The 24936-nt window shown below is 42.9% G+C and overlaps 1 protein-coding gene across 1 annotated transcript in view; it reads left to right on the forward strand.

Annotated features, from left to right (window-relative positions):
• VPS8 (VPS8 subunit of CORVET complex) overlaps nucleotides 1-24936 on the forward strand; it is a 63823-nt gene that overhangs the window by 7874 nt on the left and 31013 nt on the right. Inside the window, exons 7-30 of the mRNA XM_031596574.2 lie at nucleotides 2162-2286; nucleotides 2497-2583; nucleotides 4101-4168; nucleotides 4756-4909; nucleotides 5008-5067; nucleotides 5551-5658; nucleotides 6495-6575; nucleotides 7965-8135; nucleotides 8689-8763; nucleotides 9251-9286; nucleotides 11214-11304; nucleotides 12338-12384; nucleotides 13275-13364; nucleotides 13791-13837; nucleotides 14338-14560; nucleotides 14761-14850; nucleotides 15518-15569; nucleotides 15841-15883; nucleotides 16900-16972; nucleotides 18729-18848; nucleotides 19421-19492; nucleotides 22091-22210; nucleotides 23702-23758; nucleotides 24164-24246. Coding sequence (XP_031452434.2) covers nucleotides 2162-2286; nucleotides 2497-2583; nucleotides 4101-4168; nucleotides 4756-4909; nucleotides 5008-5067; nucleotides 5551-5658; nucleotides 6495-6575; nucleotides 7965-8135; nucleotides 8689-8763; nucleotides 9251-9286; nucleotides 11214-11304; nucleotides 12338-12384; nucleotides 13275-13364; nucleotides 13791-13837; nucleotides 14338-14560; nucleotides 14761-14850; nucleotides 15518-15569; nucleotides 15841-15883; nucleotides 16900-16972; nucleotides 18729-18848; nucleotides 19421-19492; nucleotides 22091-22210; nucleotides 23702-23758; nucleotides 24164-24246 — 2173 coding nt within the window. The remainder of the gene's footprint in view (nucleotides 1-2161; nucleotides 2287-2496; nucleotides 2584-4100; nucleotides 4169-4755; nucleotides 4910-5007; nucleotides 5068-5550; nucleotides 5659-6494; nucleotides 6576-7964; nucleotides 8136-8688; nucleotides 8764-9250; nucleotides 9287-11213; nucleotides 11305-12337; nucleotides 12385-13274; nucleotides 13365-13790; nucleotides 13838-14337; nucleotides 14561-14760; nucleotides 14851-15517; nucleotides 15570-15840; nucleotides 15884-16899; nucleotides 16973-18728; nucleotides 18849-19420; nucleotides 19493-22090; nucleotides 22211-23701; nucleotides 23759-24163; nucleotides 24247-24936) is intronic.

Raw genomic sequence — 24936 nt, forward strand, 5'->3', positions numbered from 1 at the left:
AGGAGACAGCTGTTATCTTATCAAGGGAGATGGTGTCTGTAACCTGTTCCTTTGGCACACTGTCTCTTGTCCTCCTGATGCCAGCTCCAGAGGGCTACCTCCTGCTGGCAGGCCTGATGAAGATGGGAAGAAAGCATCTCATCTCAGGACTTGTAGCATTTGAGTCATTCTGCAGGAAATCAAGTCTTTTGAATGCAGAGAGATGATGGCTTAAGAAAAAAAAAATTGGTTAAAAACCTGATTATCTGAGAAGAAATCAATTCAGAGTGCTCTGCTTGTACCCGTGTTCTGGAACGTGATATTTCATATACAAAAGCTTGTTAACATTTTACATATAGGGCTAAGTACCATCTGGTTCTGGCTCCAGACTGTGAGAACAACAGCAACAGCAATAGTTACTGCTGGAAATTGTTCAGATGAAGAACTGCTTTATTTACATTTCAAAATAGAAGATGTTTTCTGGACAGTTAGAAACTACCTTTGTTTCAAGCAGGTGGAAAATACTTTTTAATCCTAAATGTGCCTTAAATTCAGAGCTGTTATTATTAGTCTGGAAAATCATCAAATGAGCTATTATACCTTTGCTTTTATCTGTCTTTGTTACTTCAGCAGTTCATCAGTGGGAGCTCATCGACTCAGACATCTTGTTTTGTGTTGGATGCAGTGTTGCCTGTCTGATTTGTTTTTAAAATTATCAAATGAGTCCTTGTGTGTTACCCTGTGGTTGGCTGGAAATGAGAACAAGTGCTGATGTGTGGTTCTTTGGGGTTTGCTTTCCAAGTGGTATTTCTCTACTCTGAAAATGCATCTCGGGCAAAAAATGGGCACTTCCTTCTTAGGAACTCAGGCTGACCCATCCCAGTTCCCTCAGCTGCAGGTCTACGAGTCTGAGGAAAGATTACTTTTTCCCCCTTTCAGTTAACAAGTAGTCCTATATGTTTACAAATTTCTCCTTAGGGAGGGAGGTTCTGGCTGGACTGGAGCTCAGGACAGGCAGGGGATGGATCAGAGATCAGAGATCTGCACACTGCAGGCGGTGAGGAGCCATAAAGGAAGGCTTCCCCTGGAAAATCGTAATAGAGCTCTTCATTCTTTAATGGAGGAATAAATTGTTCTTCATTCAGCAGTGTTCAGAACTACAGAATGCTGTCTGAATAGTTCAGTGCTGTAGACAAGCTACTTAACAGCCACTTGAAACGTGCAGTGTTTTGTCGTCACACAGGCACCTGGTTTGCCATCTGGATGCTCTTCCACTCAAGACCACTTTTCTTGACAAAATGATGCTAATTTTTATTGCACTTTAGAATACTTCCTTCTCTGATTTCTTGCTCTATTTCTTGCAATAGTTTTGGCTCCATGTTTCTCATATATTGAACGAGGGCTGCAGTTCATGGTATGGTCGCTTGAATTGCGTGCATCCTTTGTTTGATTAAACAAGAGCATCAGTGCTACAGAACTAATCAGTAACTTGTGCAACTGTCAGAGCTTTCAGAGCTGCTGCTATACCTGTGTATTCTGCCAGTCTGAGCCCTTCTGCTCTCCTTGGCTTTGAGAGGCAGAATTTGAGAGCAGAATTTGAAAGGTGACTCCCACAGTGTGCTCAGCCTCCAGTGTGTCAGTGATACAGGAACACATCCTGTGGTGTTGGGGAGGAGATGAGAGATACTTCCATGCTCTGTTTCACATCTGGCACATAGGTAATGGTGCTGCAGCTTGTGTGGAGAGATGTCCTGTGCCTTGGGCAGCCCTCCCAGAGGGTTCTGGGGCTCAGCTGCTGTCTGTTCCCTGGATCTCTCTGATCTCTCCCTCTCTGCTCAAGGCAAAATGCATTAACACAGTATTTCAGTGGTACTTCTGATATATTTCAGATCTCCAGTCTTCATTCCAACAATCCTCACCAAAAAAACCCAACAGAGCTAGATATTGTTTTGGCTATTCAGTTTTTAATGCCTCTGCATTCCCCTGTTCTCTCTCCTTGTTTTGTAATGTGAAAACAAATTTTTGTATTTCCCTGCAATCTCTGTACTAACAAAGTGCTCTGATCTTGGAGACTCTTCATTAGGAGTGTAACTGTGAGCCTGTGAGTTGTTAATGTACCTCCAGCATCTGTGTATGTAAATAACTGTGGTACTCTAACTTTGTATTAATTCTTATGCCCTAGATCAAAACCAGGCTCTACGGCTGTGTCTGGGCAGCACTGCTGTTGGGGCTCAGTATGGAGCTATCTCTGCTCTCAGCATCAACAACGACTGCTCCAGACTCCTGTGTGGCTTTGCAAAAGGACAGGTAATTCCCATGAATTGGTGGTTCAGTGCTGTCCTTCCTCAGGCAGTTACTGAGGGACTGTTTTAGTATGATACAAGTTAAGTGCACTCAGTATGTAGCTTGTAATTGTTTTGTGCTGAATATAGAAACTCAGTGATGTGCCATCACACAAAGTGATGGAGAGATCCTCTTGGCAGCAAATATTTTATACTGAGAACAACTTGCTTGCAGATCACAATGTGGGATCTGGCCAGTGGGAAGCTGCTACGATCAATAACAGATGCTCACCCCCCAGGAACAGCCATTTTGCACATTAAGGTAACAGATTTTTCTTTATTTTTTTTTTTTCCAAAGAACCTGCTCATATTCAGTCAGATCATAGAATGGCCTGGGTTGAAAAGGACCACAGTGCTCATCTGATTCCAACCCCCTGCTGTGTGCAGGGTCACCAACCAGCAGCCCAGGCTGCCCAGAGCCACATCCAGCCTGGCCTTGAATGCCTGCAGGGATGGGGCATCCACAGCCTCCTTGGGCAACCTGTTCCAGTGCCTCACCACCCTCTGGGTGAAAAACTTCCTCCTAATATCCAACCTAAACCTCCCCTGTCTCAGTTTAACACCATTCCCCCTTGTCCTGTCACCATCCACCCTCATAGACAGCCATTCCCCCTCCTGTTTATATGCTCCCTAAGTACTGGATGGCCACAATGAGGTCTCCCCAGAGCCTTCTCTTCTCCAAGCTAAACAATGCCAGATGTGCTAACTTTCTTTGTGTAGTACTTCTAGATTTGCAGATGAGAGCAGCTTCCTAGGGGTTACGTGGCAGTAATATCCAAAGGTGAAAAAAATGAGCAGAAATTTAAAAAAAAAAAAAAAAAGGAAACAAAGTATTATTGCTAGCTGAAATCATAGTATTGGCAGTGAGTTGCAGTATAACAAAAAGCTTATTGTCTGTCCAATCTCTGATGCCAGAATCTGTGTAGGTTTAGATGCTAAAATATGTGTATCTCCTGGTTGGAGCAGTGATCTTGGTGCTTCACCTTGCTGAGACATCTCAGGTCTGCTGAGTGCCATTCACAGAAATAGAGCAGCATGTCTGGTGGAGCACCATGGCTCAAGGATGTCTTACATACTGCTTGGCCTCAGCTGGCTTACCAGAAAGATTTTGTTGCTATGAAGTGCCCCTGTACTGCTGCACCTGAAATACTCCCATCTCAGGCAATTTTGCCCCATGCATAATGATGCATCTTCCCCTTTTTCAGGTCCTTGTTCCTCATGGCTCCCTTATCTAGCTCATAACCTGATGGCAGTACCAACATTGAGGAGTACTTGGACCTTGCAATCCCCAGATGCTTGTGCTGGATTGCAAAGTCTTCCAGAAGGGTCTCTCAACTGTGTACAGACCCTTTCTTAACTCAGTGATTTGATTTCATTAGTAGCTATGGATGTTTCTGATTTTTGGTCTGTCCGTGACTCACAGCCCGTTTGTCAGTTCTGGCACCAACTTAAAGGCTTGAAGCTGTGAGTTATTCTGGTAGCAGTGCAGATTTTGATGTCTTGTGGTTCTGAGCTGCAACAGAATGTAGTGGAGCTTTGTTAACAAAATATAGCAGTGATGCTGGAAAGATGAGGGCAAAACACAAAACCTTGCATTTCCTACACATCATAAAAAAGCCATCAGTATTCCCAATGCTAAATGTTGAAAGTGTATTGCTGGTAGACATAACATACAGAAGTGAATGCATTGTAAATAATGCTGTAGTAGGAGTTTTTCAATTATTTTTTTGTTTGGTGGCTTATTTCTTAATGCCAATTCTAATTTGATTGTCTGTTCAGTTTACAGATGACCCGACACTTGCAATTTGCAATGACAGCGGAGGCTCCGTATTTGAACTCTCATTTAAGTAAGACAGCTCTTACCTGCTAGAAAGTGGCAATGCAAGCAGCTAGTTCTAGGTCAGAACTTCTAAAACCCAAGCAAAAAAGCACTGGAACCAGTGAAACTATTGTCTGAATATGGAAGGTACAGTTCAGGGCTGCAGTGTAATTTTAGTTGAAGCAAAGCTGGTTAATGGTCAAATAATGGCTTAAATTATTAGTATTTTTATTTAGGGATTGCCTGGGATCTTAGCATTCCTGATTGACTCTTGGAAGTTGTCATGTAAGTGCTGCCTTGGTTTCCTTGTTTAGTTGCCCTTCAATAACTGCTCTTTCTCCTCTTGGAGTCCCAAAGAGGATGTGGGATAAAGAGAAAGGACTCTGGGCTTGTTGCTCTGGGGAACCTGATCATGTGCTATTAAATAAGACCCCAAGGACTTCTTGTCTGTACCCAGGCAGCTGTTTGAAACTGCTTCCAGCAACAATCCAAGTTCATCCTCGGAGCTGTGTAAAAAGGCTTCTTGAGACAGGGATTGTGCATAAGATTTCATGAAATTGTGAGGCTGATCTCCTCTTGGTAACTGTCTGTGAAGCTGATTTCTCTGGTTTGCAGGAGGGTTATGGGAGTGAGAACGTGTGAATCTCGATGTCTCTTCAGTGGCTCCAAGGGGGAGGTTTGTTGTATTGAACCATTACATGCAAAGGTTGAACTGAGAGACCATCCTATCACCCAATATTCACTGCTGGCCATGGCCTCCCTAACAAAGGTAACTCGCTGCAGGCAGAAGGCTTTATGTGAGAAGCCACAAAGAAACTTCCTGGTACATCCTCCAGTGTTTTATTTTGCCTTTTTGTTTCTTTGAAGATACTGGTTATTGGCCTGAAGCCATCTTTGAAAGTGTGGATGACCTTTCCCTACGGTCGTGTGAGTTACAAAGCTGAATGCTTGCTTTTTCATTGTTGCTACCAACAGTTCTCGTAGTGAAGGGGGTGAGATCAGGGCTAGGAGTTGGTTTTACTGCTTTACCAGCACACGTTAGAACTGCAGTTTCACAGTGTAGAGTTCAATGTGTTGGTCTGCCAGGTGTAGATTGTAGGCAGAGAGCTGAATCTCTTAAAGATGCTGGCTTTCTCCCAGAAGTGGGAAGGGAAAATCAGGAGCTGCTCAGTTTCTTGTCTTCTCTACTGTGGCCTGGAAGCCTTGACTGATGGGATGCTGACCTGTTGTCCCTAAATCATGTGTGTAGATCAAAGAACACAACCTTCTGCTCAGCTTTCAGCACACTAAGGCATTGCTTTATGGCCTGTGTGCACACCTGGCAAAGTCAATGAGCAGCAGCTGATGAACGTCACACGTCCTGCTACCAAGGGGCTGCCTTGCATACAGTCTGTGCTTTTTGTCTCTCAGATGGACCCTTCGAGTGTCCCCCTCCTGGCGTGGCACTTTGTGGCTGTGCAGAACTCAGTGAACCCCATGCTTGCCTTTTGTAGAGGTGACGTCGTTCATTTTCTTCTGGTAAGTTTGAGTGTTTTGTTCTGTGTTTCTGATTATCACTTCTTACTCATTTGACTGAGCCTCTGGCTCATGGAATTCTAGAGTGTGTGCATGCTGGGGATGTCTGCAGCTTGCAACAGGCTTGGGAAAAGAAGCTGGTTCGTTGCTCTTCAGCAAGCAGTGGTGTCCTTCCTTGAGGATCTGGAGAGCTGAGCTTCGTGTATTCCAGAAGGAAGTGTTGACTATAACCTCACTTCATTTCACCTAGAGGTGGAAGAATGTGGATTATTTTGAGGAGAGCATATGAATTTGAGATGCTGTTTTGTTTTTTTGATATGAAACACAGGTCTGGAAAACTTAGATAAACCACTGAGAGACCACTGCTTTCAAGGTGCGTGTGTTTAGGTATGCCATTTTACTGCTGAGATCTGTGGAAGTTGTGTATGCAGATTTATTTTTTTTTTTACTTTTGAAGATTTCATGTCTGAATTCAGTATGTGAGCAGTGCTCAGGCTTCAGAAAACGGAGTACTTTGGCTTTGGAGCGCTTGGATGTTTAAGGAGCTGTTTTAGCTTACAACTTCTGCAGCGTAAACAAGTGATTGGAAGTTAATCCAGCAGAGGGCATGTGTTCTTCTGCTTCCTTCTGAGAGCCAGTCCTATGGCCTTTTCTGTTTCCTCACATACATGAGAGCTTTGGAAGTGGGACACAGCACTCTGATTCAGAACAGTGTGTGCTGTTACTGTGTGCTCAGCCTGCAGTGTGAGCTGCACTCCTGGAGTTGGTGTGATGCGTTTGGGAACTGAGAAGTTGAGCTGAAGAATGTGTTCCTCAATCTTGTCTGATTTCTCTTTCAGGTGAAGAGGGATGATACTGGGGCAATACATGTCACTAAGCAAAAGCAGCTCCATCTTCACTATGACCTCATCAACTTTACTGTAAGTCTCAATACTGTTTTTTTACACTAATTGTCTTGTAGTTGTGCCTCAAGATCCCTTAGTTGTATGTACAACACATATGGACTGTACTTATCTGGAGTTCAGTAATGGAGAATGTCTGTAAACTTGGGATTCATTAGAAAACTAGCTTAAATGAAACAGCAGGTAGCAATTAAGAGGTGAAAAATGAACAAACAAAAGAGTAGTTGCATGTAGGCAAAATACTTCCTTTTTCTGGGAAGAGGGTAGCCTTGTTAAGGAAATATTTTCAAGAGCCAAAGAGGATTTAGCAAGCAGTATTTTTACTCCTAACTTAAGAATGCAAATTTCTCTGTAATTAGCTCAGTAGAATTTTAGTGCTTTTGTATATGGATGCTTCCTAGTGTGCCATAATTGCTTTTTCAACAACAGAAATCCCAACTCCAAAACGTGACTACAGAATAGAGAGAATAAAACATGAGAGGCCAGAATACCAAGACAGGCCTCCAAATCAGCTAGCATTTTCTAGAAATTAGATTAGAGTTAGCTTTGAAATGAGGATGACTTTTCTTTTTGTCAGGAGAATGGTGAGGTACTGAAGCTGGTTGTCCAGATAAGCCGTAGATGCTCCAGCCCTGGAAGTGTGGAAGTGTTTGAGGCCAGATTGGCCTTGAACCAGTTTGAAACTTGTCACCACCCTCTGTGTAACACACTGGACCATGTTGCCCAAGGAGGTTGTGGATGCCCCATCCCTGCAGGCATTCAGGGCCAGGCTGGACGTGGCTCTGGGCAGCCTGGTCTGCTGGTTGGTGACCTGCACAGAGCAGGGGGTTGGAAAGTAGATGAGCATTGTGGGCCTTTTCAACCCAGGCCATTCTATTCTTGAGTGCTTAAAAAAATGGGAGAAAAAAGCCTTTTTTTTTTTGCAGGGCTTTGGTCATAAAAGTAGAAGCTTAAGAATATGGATGGCAGGCTTTGACTTAAACTTGGATGTACTGCATCTTTTTTTTTAATGCCTCTTGATGCAGTATTAAACTCCCAAGGGATCCGAGAACAGGTGTTGTAGTAGTCATGTTTTTGAGGCTTTTGGATGGAAAGTGTGCTAGAGCATAAATAGTGTACCAACAGGATGAGAGCTCTGCTGGATTGCCATTTGTCTGCAGGTGTTTTCTTTGAAGAGATGTCAGTGTTGTTTTTCTCAGTGTAAAACCTGATGTACTCAAGAGGGAATCTCCCCATCGTTACCTTTGGAGTTGTACATGGTTGCTGTTTTGTTGTAATGATGTATAGCACTGAAGTTGCTATGATTCCACACATTCTGGTGTGGAAACCTGGGGATATGCCCAGAACTGGTATAGTTCCTTCTAATGACGTGTGTTGCTGAAATCTGCAGTTTGTTGCCTTTTTCAGTGGATAAACTCACGAACAGCAGTGCTTCTGGACAGTGTGGAGAAGCTGCATGTCATAGATCGGCAGACACAGGAGGAGTTGGAGACCATAGAGATTCCAGAAGTTCAGCTGGTCTACAACAGCAGCCACTTCAAGTCCCTGGCTACAGGAGGCAATGTCAGCGAGGCGCTGGTGGGTGCACGTGACCTACATGAGTTTGCCTTAAGTGAGAGAAAGTGGAGATTTGGAAAAAGGGCTTTGTGAAACATCTAAAAAAAAATCATACGTGGTGTTGATTTAGGCAGCTAACAGGCAGTTTGTGTTTTCTTTTTGGGAAGCTGCTCCTTATGCAGGGGTAGACAATGAAAGGTGGAACCTACGGTGGTTCATTCTTATTTGAAATGCCAGCTGTGGAGTTTTGCTCAATTCCAGACACTCTGCAGTGCCCTGTGCCCAGGACTTCTGGTGACTGCCATTAAAGCCTGAGACATAAGGCTTGAAAAAATGGTGGGCCCAAGGAAATTTTTCTTGTTGAGATGCTCAGCAGTGCTTTAAGCTGCATTTACAACAGAAGGCCGTGATACAAGAGCTTGCTTGCTTACTATTGCCCAGTAATCTGTGTTGTTCTCTCCCAGTCTTCATTATGTTGTTTTAATTGCAGTGTTCAGGTACACATGTGGCTTTTTTGGAAAATTTTACAAAAACATAAGGCAGTTTGACTTACATGACATTTTTCTCTCTGCAGGCATTGGTTGGAGAGAAAGCTTGTTACCAGTCCATCAGCAGCTGTGGTGGCCAAATCTTCTACCTGGGAACTAAGGTAAGTGTGGGGAGTTTTTAATGGAAATAAGTGACATTGACCTCTGTTGTTTTTGCACTTACATCCTTGGCTTAAAGAATGTGCAACAATTTGATCTTAGCCAAGCTATGAGCTAAGTAATGATGTGATACTTTTGCAGTATCCTGATTTATGCCATTTCAAAATAGAGTTAGCATGACTTTCTCTGTCCTGAACTTCAATTTCTATTTCCTAGACGTGCTAATGAGTAGATAGAAGAAAATAAGAGGGTAGGAAAAGTTAGACTCCATTGAATGGAATTGATAGAAGGATTATCCTGTTTGTTTTTCCTGCCCTGCAGTGCAAGCACTCTATGAAAAAGCAGAGAGATGTGTGTTACAGGATGCTATATAGAAATCTGAGAGTTGCTTTACTTCTTTATTTATACCAGCCTGCTCTGGGGAGTCTGTAGTAAATAAGTAAGTAAATAAATAATGTGTTTGGTGGTTGTTTTTTTTTCCTTTTCTAGTCAGTTCACGTCATGACATTGAGGAGCTGGAGAGAGGTAAGTTGAGAGGAAAACTGTATAACCTGGTAGGTTTGAATTGGTTAAATATACCCTAGGAGAGAGTGAACTATAGAGCTATAGCATTCATGAAGAATGTTCTGAGCACTGTGTTCAGGATTCCTAATTGCTCCACAAAGCCAGCACTGTAGGTATTCTGCTTTCCACAGTGGGATGCTGTGGGACTGCTACTTGCACGACATTGCAGGCTGAATGGAATCCTTGTTTTCCCAAGTGATGCATGCAATGCCTTGTGAGGTTTCAGCTGCTGCTAACTAGGCAGAGTCACCATGCTCTGTGGCATTGGAATGCCATTGGAGCCTCCTATCAGCAAGATAGGGTACAGGAATGGAAGGAAAATCTGGTTCCTTGTTGTATAATCAATGAATATACAGATATTATAATTGTGAAATAAACAAGAGAGCTTGGCTAAGCAGGTTATTGTACCAACAAGAGAATAGATAGAGTGCTTACCCTTGTCCTGGGCTTGCTGTAAAACTCCAAAGGAGGAATCTCAGGTGATCTCTTGCCTCAGGTGATCAATCAGAGGTTCAGGCCGTGATTCAGCAGTTCCCATATACCTGTATTTTGTCTCCAGCTACTGCAGGAGCTACATCTTCAAATTTATCAAAGTCTGCCTAGAACCTTCATTGGGTTTTTGAATCCTCGTTTCTGTTGCTAGAAGCTGTTTTGGATTATCAGTTCTCTGGCAGCTGAAACCCTATTAATTTCTAGATTCAAGTTCTCAGTGATCTGTTTATATCTCTTTGTTGCTTCGCTGTTCTTTTCAATTGAGAAAAAAAGCATTTTTTTCCGTCCTAGTTCATCACTTCACAGTATGTTTATTCAGAGTATGCACGTTGTCCATGAGGCTTCGTTTTGCAAGGTTAAGCACATCTTTCATCACCCTGCTATCCCTTTCTGTTTCATAATCACCATTCTCTACGCATCCTCTGCACTTAGTTTCTTGTCCCCTGTGACTCTGGGTAGGCTCTTGCAGTCCCATGCACAATGGCATCTGTTCTTCTCTGTCTCTGACAGGTAGGTTAGGCCTTGTACCTCCTTGGGTTGCATTTTGCTGGGTTTTTTTTTGGCTGTATAATGTCAGTGGCTTGTAGCTGACAGCCAAACTCTGACTTCTGCTGTAGACTACTTGTGCCATTGGATTGCATCGTACTTCTCTCACCTGGCTTTAGGGATTATCCTATTGCTTTTTGTCTTTGTGGTCTTCTATCCACGTTAAATGTTAGTCATTAGCAAACTTCATTAGTAAATTCTGCTTGTGCCAAGTTAGTTTACCAACTCATTTTGTAAAAGGGACTTCAAGGCTGTTTCTCAAGCAACTCAAATAGTCATCTTTTTTCAGTTGCACATTTCTACTCTTGGCAGTGACCTTCACCATTTTTTGCCTACAGAGTATGAACAGCCTATCTCTGTTGTGTACAGTTGCTGCTTTTGGTTACCAAGACCATTCTCCTCTTCTGGCTTTCCCTCCAGCCATTCACTGCCACCTCTGCCAATGAGAAGTCTTGCTTTGAGCCATGATTTCATGTACTTAGAATTCCCAAATCATTCCCAATGTACATGCCCTGAGTCAAACTCATTTTAAATTACCACGTGGTTTCTATAGTATTGGAAGCCTCTTTGTTGTAGGTGATTTATTCGAGTTGTCGTGGAGCATCTGTGAGGTATTAAGGGGTGGAGGTGAGAGTTATTGATGTGGATTTCTTTGTCCTTTTCAAGTGTGCAGAAGAAAATGTACATCTGAGATAATTTTATTTGAGATGTTGCCCTTTACTGCTGTTATAGTCAGCTTCAGATGTTTCCTATCTCCTTGCTGTCAGCCACCATGATCTGTTACTAGTCTTTAAGAAGGAGAGAAAATAATCTTTTCTCTAACACTAAGATCTATTATTACTTATTTTAGAGAATTGATCACCTTCTGAAACAAGAGCGTCTCACTGATGCCCTGGCTCTTGCTTGGTCCTTTTATGAAGGGAAAGCAAAGGCTGTAGTAGGTAAGTGTTTGTTTGTTTGAATATTTCCAAGTGAAACCACTAGGGAAAGTTGTAGACCTATGCATGTACTGGTGCTGGCATCACTGGAAAAACAAGTTGAGAGGTAATTGAAGGATAGAAATGAGATGCATTGCTTTGGGTGTGACAGAAGCAACACCACTGATACGAATCAGTTTGGCTTCTTTAGAGTCCATAAACCTTTAGGAGATACCTTTCTTCAACTGAAAATCAGACCTGATCTGTGTTGTGACTCCTATCTGTTATTACCTTTTCATGAAGGAAATGGATCCAGCTGTTGAATAACCAGTCAGCAAAATATTTCTGGTGGTCATGTGTGACCTACAGGTAATCTTCAGGGTGATGCTCTCTCAGCTCTGTCAAGCAGGTACTTTTAATTGAGGCCTCCTCTGTCTGTACAACAGACTGAAAGTACTGTTGAGTTTTGACACCATGTTTCCTATAAAGGCCAGTGCTTTGCAAGCATCTGTCTCATTGTGAGGAACAAGTTCATTGTGTCAGAAGCTGCTGCTTGGATGGTCTGACTGGTATTGGGCAAACTGAATTTTCAGCAAGTAACACTTGGTGGTTTTGACAGATGACTCTTAAGGATAAGATCCTCCTGCTATGAAATTGCTAGTATGTGAAGATGTATCTTATTTTAATGCATGGCAAAATGTAATTAAGGAAATTATTTTGAATACTGGAAAACTATTGTTGTCTTCTGAGTTGGCGTTTAAGAATTGTTTGTCCTCACAGTGTGCTCCTTCACATCAATGCATCCTCCAGCCATTGGCCTCCTGTGCACTCTGTGTCAGTTTTCTGTTAATTATTCTCTGGATGTTTAACTTGTTTTCTTCTGTCTGACAGCACTCAGATCTGGTCTTGTCATTCCTATGCTGGAGCAGTCTTTAAATTAAGAGAGTAAGGACTCTGTATCAAGATATTCTGACCTCTGTATCTCAAGCTGTGGTATTTGTAGTGCACCTCATTTGGTTGGTTGGTTTTTCCCCCTAACCCCTTCATTTTTTTCTAGGCTTGTCTGGGGACACGAGCAAGCGGAAAGCTGTCATTGCAGACAGAGTGAGTCACTGATCTCTTCCTAACTAGATTTTCATGTGCACTTATGTGATGTTAATTGTGTTCCTGGAAGGAGTAGCATCTCTCCTCCAGAAGTTATTTCAATTAACTCTTGAAAGCATACACATGTCTTGCTAAGATTGTGAGCAGGATTTTAGAAGAGGTAAAGGTGGGGATAAAATCTGCAGCATTAGGAAAGGAGATTGTGACACCATTATCCTGCCTTGAGGTCTCAAAATCCAGTCTCTGTTCCCTTCGCAGGGGACAGAAACCCTTTTTGGAGGTAATTGCAGAGTTTCCTGCTGTTTAGTTGTTGAGCATTCATCAGCATGTAACTTTCTGACTCCCTGGTTGGAAATTTTGATCATGTGTACATGGAATAAATTTTTAACTGATTACGTTTCATTGTCACAAGATTGTGTTTCTGGAAAGGATGTTTAAAATGAGTAATTATTGCAATAATTATTCATCTTTACTTTTATTCGTAGTTCATGTTGTGTTTTCAGATAAATAAGCACTGTTATTTAAGATACTGTAACTTAAGCTTTGGGTGAAAACGTGGCTGCAGTGAGTTCTGTGCTTCAGTTTGTGCTTCAGTTGTGCTTTGATCATCTGCCTCAAAATGTGCTGGTACCTGGCAGTGCAGTTACTGTAGGCCTTCAGAACCCCCCTGGGCCACTCCTGTTCCATCTCCTGCAGTTGTCTAAGCAGCCTTGTTGGGAGTACCAGTTGTAGCCTCTTCCTTTTTTCCTTTCTGCCCATTGTAGTTTATGCCCAAACTGGAACAACAGGGTTTGCCATGCTGCCAGCCCCCTTGTCAGGCTATTAAATGTGCTACCAGGCCAGCCTCTAGCGTAGGATGGGAATGAATTTTCTTGTTTCTTGTAATCCAGATGGTTGAGATCCTTCTCCATTATGCTGATCGGACTTTGAAGAAATGCCCTGACCAAGGAAAAATCCAGGTTATGGAGCAGCACTTTCAGGTATGTTGCTCCAGAGGACTTTCTTGAATAGATATATGGAAACTCTTAATCAGAATTATCATAGAGTCACAGAATGGCCTGGATTGAGAAGGACCACAGTGCTCATCTCATTCCAACCCCCTGCTATGTGCAGGTCACCAACCAGCAGACCAGGCTGCCCAGAGCCACATCCAGCCTGGCCTTGAATGCCTGCAGGGATGGGGCATCCACACCTCCTTGGGCAACCTGTTCCAGTGCCTCACCACCCTCTGGGTGAAAAACTTCCTCCTAATATCCAACCTAAGCCTCCCCTGTCTCAGTTTAAAACCATTCCCCTCTGTCCTATCACTACCAACCCATGTTGATACTGCATTGCTGCAGAAGTTGCCTGTGTAACAGTCATGACAGATCTTTGCCAGTCACCACAGCTATTTGTTCCTTCCCCAGGATGTGGTGCCTGTCATAGTTGATTACTGCCTTTTGCTCCAGCGCACGTAAGTCTGAGTTTATAAGTCTGTGTCCCATGACAGACCATCACCCCACTGTCCTGAGTGCTGTCTCCTATAGCATCACATTGTTCAGAGGAGTCATTTTATGACACGATGTAGAACATTACAGTTTAGAGGAAGGTTTGGAGATTGAGGTTAGTGTATTCAGTACCCAAAAGTTCCTGTTAAGTTTCCACTGATGTACTGAGGAAGAAAGATTTGGTTCAAATTTTCCCCCACACTTAACAAATTTTTTTCCCTCTGTCAAAGATTGTTAAATTTTGGTGTTGTCATCATTCCTCCTCCAACAGCAGCTTTTTTGTTGCAACATACATGGCTTAATTTGTTCAGTGTAGCTGCCCCTGACTCACATCTGCATGGGAGGTGAATGGGGCATTTATCTGCTGAGCTGAAGAAACAATATTTCATTTGGAGTTCTCGAGTAGTAGATAAATAGGAATATTTTAATAATCTTATCTGATAACTAAACACATCTTTCTTCCTAGAGATCTATTATTTAACCAGATCTACGATAAGATGAGTGAGAATTCCGTAGCCAAAGGAATCTTTCTGGAGTGCTTGGAGCCATATATCTTAAGTGATAAGCTGATGGGAATGACAGCTCAAGTGATGAAAGACTTGCTCCTTCACTTCCAAGACAAGAACAGGTTGGAAAACATGGAAGCCTGCATTGTGCATATGGATATCACCAGCCTGGACATACAACAGGTGTGTCTTCCAGACTGAACACTGCACTGAGTTCCTCTGAATAAATGACAGCATCCCCTCACCAGTGATGCAGACTTCTTTTCAGTACAGCATAGCTTGTGGAAGGCAAGGAGTCACCTTTCAACAGACAAAAATTATGTAGTCCAAACCAATGGTGCCTTTTGGCCACTAATTTGTGACTCTGCTCTGTGTCCTTGCAGGTGGTCCTTCTGTGCTGGGAAAACCATCTCTATGATGCCATGATCTACGTTTACAACAGCGGAATGAATGACTTCATCAGTCCCATGGAGGTAGGAGAGATGCTCATTGCAGCCCTTTGTTTGTTTGCTGAGCATGCAGTCTTTGTGAGAAGTGGCATTTTAGGCTAATACATAATCTTCTCATTCAATATATGTGCTCCGTTCTTTTTCATTCAGAGGGAGAAATCATATATGATATATGCAGTTATTTGACTAAATGCACTTAAAAACTGATCTGTAATTACAGTGCTTTAGTACACACATTTTTCATCCTCAGTGTATCTGAGGTGGCAATGCTCTGCAAAGATAGAATGAGAAATTTGTGTTTAAAAAAAAAAAAAAAAGCAGAAGAGAATAGCATGCTGAATTAAGGAGATCTGGTGGCAGACAGCTGAGGAACAGGAAATGTCCTGATCTGTTATGATTTGAATGTTACTTCTGAGACCACTGAAGTTTATTTTATTTTTTTTTAAATGTGGCCTTTTGTTTAGGGTTAGATCTGATTGGCTGAAGGGTGTTTTTGTTGTAACATCAGTTGGAATAGACATCTTTTGCCATGTCTGGGTGTCCTCTGTTCTTGTCAATTAGAAGACGTGGCGAGAAAACAGCTTTTCTGGGGAAAGTGTTCCAGTGATCTCTGCTTTAAAATCAAGTGGAATCTTTGCTCTGAGCCTTTCCAGCTGCTTGAACACTGCTCTTGTTCTTGTCTTTTGAACAGAAGCTGTTCAAAGTCATCGCTCCTCCACTGAATGCTGGGAAGTCTCTCACAGGTACGGTATTATTGCCTCTAAAAGAGTTTCTAGATCTGGGGTTGGATGTTTCAGACATTACTGGCCACTTGCACACATTCCCTATTAGGGTCTTTGAGAAGAGGAGAGTGCTCTTGTACTGTTTAGTGTCTGTAAAGCTGCTCTACTTAAAATGTGTGTAAAATTGTGTGCATGTCTAATGAGATGTTCTGCTAATAATTGGGGAAAAAACAGTTGCATCTCTGTATCTTGTCTTCTGAAGAAAAGGTGACAAATGATTTTTGTTTTGTAGATGAGCAGGTGGTAATGGGCAACAAGCTGCTTGTATATATAAGGTAAGGCCTTTTAGAAAGAATGTGTGCTGTTGCCTAGTGGTACCAGATTTTAACTCATTTTAGTTGCAAAATCTTATGCTGTGTTGTGTTTCAGAGTCTGAGGGATTATGTAAAATCCCAATGACTACTTGCTATGGCTGACTTTGCCACTATGGCTTGTGGCACATCACAGAACCATGGAATATCCCAAGTTGGCTGAGACCCACAGGGATCATTAAGTCCAATCCCTGGCTCCAGACAGGAGCCAGAATCCAAACCCTGTGTCTGAGAGTGGTATCCAAATGCTTCTTGAACCCCATCAGCTCAGGGCCATGCATATTGCCCTGGGAAGCCACATCCATCACCTTCAGGTGCAGAACCTTTTCCTAACCCCCAGCCTTACCCTGCCCTGATGCAGCTCCATGCCATCCACTTGGGTCCTATCATATGAGGGGGTAGGTGGGGCGAAGTTAAATACTTGGAGCTGGTAAGCCATGACTATGACTTTGTCTTTTGGTTTCTCCTTCATCCTGTGTGTGACAGTGCTCCTTGAGCAAGGAATCAGTAGCCTGAGAAGCCTTATTTGAGCCCTTTGGGATAGCTTTGCTTACTGTATTGCTTGTGATTTGCTGGAGGTCATTCTGAAATGGCCCAGTAGTGATTAATTAATGAGTTCCCTTTTCTGGAATCTATCCAAGTTCATGAACTTTTGATTCTGTATTATTGCTGCATCCTAAAATGCAAGAGAGGTGACTCTTTTTTTTGGTGGGAAATCCTGAAAACACTGGATCAGGAAAACACTGTTGTGTTCCTGCTGTGGTATGGCAGACATTTGGATGGCATGCAAATATTGTGTATTTGCAGCCATCCTGTCTGCAATACTTGCTCTCGTGATACACAAAATAAATTTAAGAGCATCCTTCCTGAAAATGACATCGGAAAATAAAATGTTTTCTTCAGTCTGTTTAATGTTAAGAGCTAATTTAAAAGCAAACAACCAAACAACACTCACAAACCTTTCCCTTTGTTTCCTATAGCTGCTGCTTGGCAGGCCGTGCTTATCCATTGGGTGATATTCCTGAAGATCTGGTACCTCTGGTTAAAAATCAGGTGAGTAAACTTCTGGAAGGGCACTCTATCATGTGAGAGTTTACAAGAGAAAGCATGTGTCTTATTTATGAGTTTCTGATTGAAAGCAGTTATTAATCTGATGTCTGATAATGGTTCTGACACAGAGTGTACCTAGCTGGAATCACAGTTAATTTGTACGAAAAGTATGGCGAGATGTGCAGGTTGCATGCTGTGAAAGTTGGCATGGTGGCTGCCAAGTAAATCTCCTTTCCTTATTTCCATCAGAGCCTTCAAGCCAGCTATTTCTTTCTCTCTAAGCTGTGCCTGAATCTTGGCCCAAGGCAAAGCTTAACTCCTTTGGATCCCCAAGAGTTTATTGAGGTGGAAGATGCCTTTGATCACCATTTTGTGCTCATAAGAATATCTTTCCTTAATTCCTGGTTAATTTTACTAGTAAAAATAGTTTTCTTACGGCACATAGTATTTCATTGTAATTTCAGGGCTTTAAGAAGAGGTAGTGCTTTCTTTTTGGCACTTCCTTTCTTCAGCACAGCAGAAAAGGTAGATGCTTTTGGTGCTAAACTAGGGCTTGTAGCTGTATATATGTGGTGGCTCTGGGTTGTTGCAAACCCTTTCCTCACAGTATGCCAGCCAGGCTGCTTCCTTTTGTCAGTTGAGCACTGGGCTGTTGCTCTCCCATGGCCTTATCTAGTTGTCTTCAGCACACTCTCTAGACCTGGCACAGCAACGACTGTGGCTCGAGGTCTGAGAAGCAGAAGCATAACCAGCAGCAGCAGCACTGGGGAGGAGCCATCAGTGTCTCCCTTTTATAATCTCTGATAATGTTGCTAAGAGTCTGACTTAAGTAACATCTTCTGTCTCAATTCTTACATCCAGCCCTTTAGCTACATTATTTTTATTAGATAGTTTTCTTACTAGTTCCTAGCAGGCAGGAAGGTACCAGGTTCAAGGAGGCCAAGTTGTACAGGGAAGGCTGTAGTTCTGAAAGTCAAGCTGCTAATCCCTCCTGGCTTCTCTGTCACCATGCTAACAAAAAAGTTAACTCAGAACAGGAATGAATGAGAAAATGAGCCATTTCCTGGGGGGTGGCATTTTTACTGTCCTAGGAAAGCATATTGCCTGTCAGTTCCCTGTGGGATCCTGGTGTGTACCTTAACACATGATGACAGATGCTGGCCACTCTGCAGCCTTTCTGCTGGCAGGCAGATCTGTTAGGAGCTTTGACCAGCACAGGACTGGGACAGCTGGAGCTGTTGCTGTTTGTTGCCTTGGAAAGGACTGGACACCTCTGTCAGTGGCTAGATAAAGGCAGTTACTTCCATTTTTGAAAGGCATACTCAACTTTCTGAAGTTAGGAAGTCAGGCAAAGGAGTTGGATAACACTTGTGTCAGTTTTTGCAGCCCCTCAAAGTGAGGGGGCACACTGGTTGGCTCTTCCCAAAGGAACAGCTGATGAGGGGAGCTATGCCCTGGTTAAGGAGCAGTTGCACAGCTGCTGAGGAGAGCTGCCAGCATGAGCAGGCAGTTAATCTGACTTCAGACAATTCAGTCTTCAAGAATGAGCCTTAATTTTTAGATGTTGGTTGGTAAGTTGGGTGGTGAGCCTAAGGAAGGGCTTTTTTCTCCTCCTAACAGGAGGAGCACAGTGATGGACTGCTGATGTATTTTAAAGCTTAAGTGCAAAGCAACTGGTGATGCTGCTTTCCGACGTGCTTTGCAATATCACTTATCTGAAATCCATGGGAAACCTGCTATGTGTGAATCTTCATTGCAGATCTTTGAGTTTCTCATCCGGTTGCATTCAACAGAGGGATCTGTGGATGAGGAGGTCTACCCTCACATTCGTACCTTGCTGCACTTTGACACTCGGGAATTCCTTAATGTTCTTGCTTTGGTAAGAGACTGATTTCTTCCAGGAGAACAGTTGCAGCACTCATTCTTCTGTTATCTGTGTTGTGGTTGCATGATCTGCAAGATTCTGTTAAACAGAAGTTTGTTATAGCTAAACCAGTAGCTACTGGCTTGATGCAGGAACAGTTTTGATGTGCGTTCTGTAAGGAGATCACAGTAGTCCTTTATGTCCTTAAGTATAAGTTGATGAACATCTGATGTATAGTGAGCACTCTGGAAGCAGAGGCTCTCTTAAGCATAGATAAAATGAGTAATGTATTTCTAAATTCCATTGTAGTACTGGCATCTTTCTCCATTTTTAAAGGTTTGGCTTTCTTTTTAAGTTTCTTGAATTTCCTCTCTCTGTTTGGGCCTGTTAATTTGATTAAGTGTGTAAGAACTGTTGTAGTAGTTACAAAAAGGTCTTGGAACCTGCTGCTTAGGTAATATGCACACAGTGGGCCTAAAAGCATTGTCAGCTTTGCAATGTGGTGCTGCTTCATGATGGCTTACATTTCTGGGGCTACCAGTGGACAGCATTCCTAAGATGATGTCAGTGTTTTTCACCTCATGCAGACTTTTGAAGACTTTAAGAATGACAAGCAAGCTGTGGAATATCAACAGCGCATTGTGGACATACTTCTGAAAGTGAGTGTGCCTGAAAATTAACCTATGCTTACGTCTGACTGATAATAAACTCCTGCAGTAAAGCCTGTAATGTAGAAATGAGGGCTTTCCAGTCCCACACTGGGTGACACCACTGAGGAAGTGGGCATGGATTCACCATGGCCAAGGCTTGTTGGTTGTGTGTTTCAGAGTGAAGCTACGTGACATTAAATGTGACAGAGAGGGCTCCATCCTATCTGTGATTACACCTGGGCTGTGTTTCGTTGTTAGGATCCTTCTTTCTGCACTGCTGAGTTAATTTATATCTGCTTCTCATTTGATTCCGCTCCCTCCTTCTATCTGAGCAGAAAAGCTGTCCCAGGATCCTTGTGCTTGGCAGGATGCCACTGCTCTTCTGATACAAACCCTGCTCCCTTGTCTGCGCGTGCTGTGTTTGGGATGTAACGTGTTCAGAATGACAGGCCTATCTTTAGGAGATGGGAGAGAAGGGGAATGTCAGAGTTATCAGGCTGGTGCCGTAGAAATCACTTGTCATCTGCAGACTGTGTTCCTTAACAATGTTCTCATTAAAAGCTATTGCTGCCAAATGCCATTTGGTTTCCCCTTCAGAGCTGTCAGCATTAATAATGAGTAATTCCACTTGGAAGCTGTTTATGTATAAACATATCATAAGCAGTGTTTCCCTGTTGCTGTCATCATTGATAGATGAAAGCAAGGGCAGCAATGAGTGAATTCAGTGACAGAGCTGCATTGGGTGACCTGAGAAACGCCTCTGTGGGGGACCTTCAGTGAGCCCTGCTGAGTTGGGTGCTGCTGTAGGGATGTCAGCTCTGTGCTGTTAGCTGTGCCCATGTGTTGGTTGCTGCTGTCAGCAGGAGGTGGCACACTGCAGCTGTGTTCTGGACTTACTGTGGGTTGTGTTTCTGCAGCACGATGCAGGCTAGGAGAAATTGTAAGTACTCTGTGCTGCTGGGCGCATCACAAATGGGTTTTGTCCTCCTGCAACAGAGCCCAGCACTGCTTCCTGGGAGGCAAAGGAGGGTGGTTGATGGGAAGTGCTGCAGGATGAGTTGCACCTGCAGACAAACACCTTGGTTTACAAGAACTCTGTCTCCTTTTGTCTGGAATCTGCTCTCCTTCTGAATAAAGACTTGGAAAAATCTTAGGTCTTTTGATGTAAAAGATTTCTGTCACTGGCAAAGAAAGCACTTAGGAATTAGCCATGCTTTTACAATCATTTGGATTGTAACACAGATATAGCAGATGTAAATTTTGCCAAATGTCATCTTTCAAAATGCCCAGGTGTTTGGCCTGCAGCTTTGGTGAGGTTTCTGTATCAGAGCTCTGGTGCTTTCACCTTCCCAAGGACTGGTGAGGATCCAGCCTGTGAAAAACAAATCCAAAACAAATAAAATAACCCTGTTTTTTTTTTTTCTTGTCAGCCATATTTTTAGTGCCATTAGCTAATGTCATTCTTACCAAGCTCCAAAAAAAAAGTAGACTTTTTTTTTTTTAAGCAGAAAATTAAAATTAAAAAGAAGTGATAGCATTTCAAACAGAGCTGGTCTGAATTCCTTAATGTATCTAAACTGTCTGCCTCCATCTGTGTAAGGTAACCATTAGCATCTCATGGGATCTGGAACTCTGAGTCACTTGGAGAAAGCAGCTGCACCTCCCAGGCATTCACTGAATGAGGTTATGAAGTGTGAAATGCTGTCTGCAGGCTTTGGTAGAGCACCTTGCAGATGTTAGTGACAGAGTGGTTCAGGTGATGGATTTCCTTCCAGCTAAATGCCCTGCTCTTAGAAGGGGGACTCTCTGAACAGAGGAATTTCACCTTCCCTTGGTGTTTTAGGGGCTTTTCCTTTTGCAGGTAAGAGGTACCAAGTGTCATCCCTTTCCAAATGCCAGACAGGCGATGAGCACTCTGCTGGTTTCAGACTGTTTTTGTGGCAGCTTTTTTGATACCCAGGCTTTCTGTAGTTTCAAGCTGAGTTAGCACAGCCACAGGTTTCTCAAAACATTGATTGACTAACAATTCAATGTGAGAAAAGACGGTTTTCTCCAAGCCCACACTTGTCGCTGAGTCATTTGATCAGTTCTTCTGCGTACCACAACTGAAGTGGTAAATGCATGAGGCTTAAAGTCAAATGCATTTTTTTTTCTCCTATAATTACTTGTTTTGTCTTCTTTCTTTGTGTGACATTTCTCTGTCCTGAAGCTCAGTCACATATCCAGTGATTAACACAGACTGCAGAAATGGAGATAGAAGTGAGTTTCCTAGATGCTGTTTGGAGCACCTTCACGCCCCAAAATTTAAGGGCATGCAAGAATTCTTCCCTTCAGTGCTGGACAAAGAGGCTGAGCCTCTTCAACGTTGGGGAAAAGGACACTGCCTGTATCTTCAGGCCACGTGCAGTTGGATGCTGTGGAAGGTAGCTTATTTGTTGAGCTCTAGTCTGGACTAGCAGCAGGAGACTGTATAGGTATCTCAGGCAGGAGGAGACATAGGATGGCTGTGCAGTGCTTTCTTGTTGTAGGATTGTAATTGGTTTCCTATAGGCAACTGCCGAGTCAATCACATTTCTGTTTCTCTCTTTACTCCTTAATTATTCTTAGGTCATGGTAGAGAATTCTGACTTCACCCCATCACAAGTTGGCTGTCTCTTTACTTTCCTTGCCCGTCAGCTGGCCAAGCCCAACAACACACTGTTTGTGAACAGAACGCTTTTTGATCAGGTAAGTGAAAGCAGAAAAAGCTCTAAAGAGGATCCAACCCCAACGAAAGTATGCCTGGTGCTGCAGACTGAGGCAGTTCTGGGGCATCGCAAAGCAGGTAGCATCCTGCTGGACTTTGTAGTTTCAAAGAAACAGAGTAGTAGAGACCACTGAAGCACAGTAAGGTGAGTATTCCAGCCTGCTGCTGGTACTGAGTGTGAAATAGGTCAGGTTATAGGAGATGGAATTAGTGTAGCCTCTGCTCTTCTCCATGGGGTGGCAGACTTCTGTGGTCAGTAGCATGTCAGAAAACAAACCCTGCAAGGACAGGAACTAATCTGTTTGTTTTAAGCCCCAGCAATTGTTTTGTGACTCTGTTGTCACTAGTTTTACATAGGAAATAAAGAGTGTAAGGAAATAAAAAGTGCCAACTAAAATGACACTCCTGAACTTATAGAGCTGTTGCATATGTTTCTGTGGCCACCTCCTTCTCTGCTGTTTGGAACAGGCTGAAAGGCATCAGTGTATGCCTGAAGCTTGCACAGATTAAGTTTACACTAGAAATTGTTTGGACTGAGAAGGAGGTTTTAATGGCTGCAGTAGTTGTGCTTCAGTAATAATACAGATATGTGAACATCGATAAGTAATAACTTAGAAAACAGAATCATTTAGGTTAGAAAAGGCCCATAAGATCATTGAGTCAACTGTCATCAAACGCTACCAATTCCATCACTAAACCACATCCCTAAGCACTACATCCACATGTCTCTTAAATGCCTCCAGGAGTGGTGACTCTGCCACTTCCCTGGGCAGCCTGTTCCAATGCCACTCTTTCCATGAAGAAATTCTTCCTGACATCTAATCCAAACCTCCCCTGGTGTAACCCGAGGCTCCTTTGTCATAATTTAAGACCAGACAAAAGGTTTATGAAGTTTAAATAGATTTGGGTATTGATACATTTTATTTGCATGAATTATGTGATTTTCCTGGGTTTTGGGAGAGATGGCACAGTCCAGGAGAGAAGTCAGAAGGGTTGGAGTAGTGGTTGCTGCTGTTTTGTGTATAGTCCAGAGAAGAACCGTGTGGTCACCTGAGTTTTTTATATTCCCTGAATTACCAAAGGCTGGCCCTAGACCCAGGTGTAGGGTCATGATTTTCCCTCCTGTGATGTCCTTCAGCAGTCTTAAGTATCCTTAGTTATAGGATCAAGTAGAGAGTACCTCATAGATGAATAGTTGTAAATTCAAATTGGACCATTCTGTTCTGATTTGCTGTTGCCAGCGTTGGTGCTCACAGAATGCTTTTACTGAAGACTGCTGGGCACTTGTGCATCTTGATGATCAGCAGATTGCCTGCATGGTTTGGCTAGCTGATTCCTTTGGGTGCACCCAAAACCATTCTGGAGTTTAGGATATGTGTTTGTTAATTTTCTTGTGCTATAAAAAAAAATTCACAGGCTAACATCTATGGCAGCTAAACCTAATTCTTGCTAACTTCTACATCTTCACACAGGTCCTTGAATTTCTTTGCAGTCCGGATGATGACTCCCGGCATTCAGAGAGGCAGCAGGTAATGGCCCTCAAGGAAACATTTCTGTAAGCCCTATGTATGTCCAGGCTGTAGAGCAGAGTTTGGCTTTGGGTGGGCATGGGTGTGCTGGCTGATGGTCATAGTGAAGGTTGTATGCCAAAACAGTTAGCTAATATAGGAGTGATGACCAGAAGGGTACAGAAGGACTGAGAGAAGATTCTTCCCCAGCATTGTCTTCAAGAGAGGTTTGACAGCAGTAAGATCAGAGACAGAACAGTTTAAATGCATAACCTTCGTAGTTAATGGGGCAATCAGTTACAAATAAATTGTAAAACAAGCCCTGTGTTAACACAAAGTTTAGTGGAACAGGAGCAATGTACTTCTGAACGACACTGGCTGTTCAGTTCCAGCTGCAATACAAACAACTGCCCTTCCTGTTTGCAGGTCCTGTTAGAACTGCTGCAGGCAGGAGGGATAGTGCAATTTGAAGAGAGTCGTCTTATCCAAATGGCAGAAAAAGCTGAATTGTAAGTTGCTGGGTACAGTACATAAATACTATCTCTAAAACTCCTCCGTAGCCTTTTTTCTTCCATGTCTAGTTTCTCCTTCACAGCTTTGTTTAGGATTGTTTTCCCTGTGCATTCACATATGCTTCATCTAATATGTTCACGTTTATCTGTCCCTGTCTCTCTTCTAATCTCACTGGGTGTGCTTGCTCCATCATATCTTACCAGTGCTTTCTGTTAGACCTGCGAGAACCTTTCAGCATGAAACTCTGGGGCTTGATACGTTTTGGCACTTCCTATCCTAGAGCTCAGATTGTGCTCAGACATATAGTTGTCTGTTTGAATACTCTACCACTGACAGATGGAGATGACTCGCCGGGGTGAGGCCCACAGGTGGATTTTAAAAGCATGCAAGGGTCTGGAGCCACCCCCACGGTACTTGTTATAGAATTGAGTAGGAGAGACAAAACTCAGTGTCTGGGAAAGGCTGAAAATTACCACCATCTCCTTTAGCTGCTTTACCCTTTCAGAAAGCGTCTGTTATGCCTGAACAGAGTCAGCCAGGGAAAGCATCTTCATCCAAGCCTTCAGTTTGGATATTATGTGAGTTAATTCACCATACAATGAAGCACCAGAGGAGTAGGTAATGGTAGGGTGTGCCTTGCCTGTTCTCTTATATGTCCAAGTGGAGTGACTACATCATATTTTTCA

Source organism: Phasianus colchicus, chromosome 10, assembly GCF_987193195.1.
Source record: "Phasianus colchicus chromosome 10, bPhaCol1.hap1.1, whole genome shotgun sequence".
Taxonomy (NCBI): domain Eukaryota; kingdom Metazoa; phylum Chordata; class Aves; order Galliformes; family Phasianidae; genus Phasianus; species Phasianus colchicus.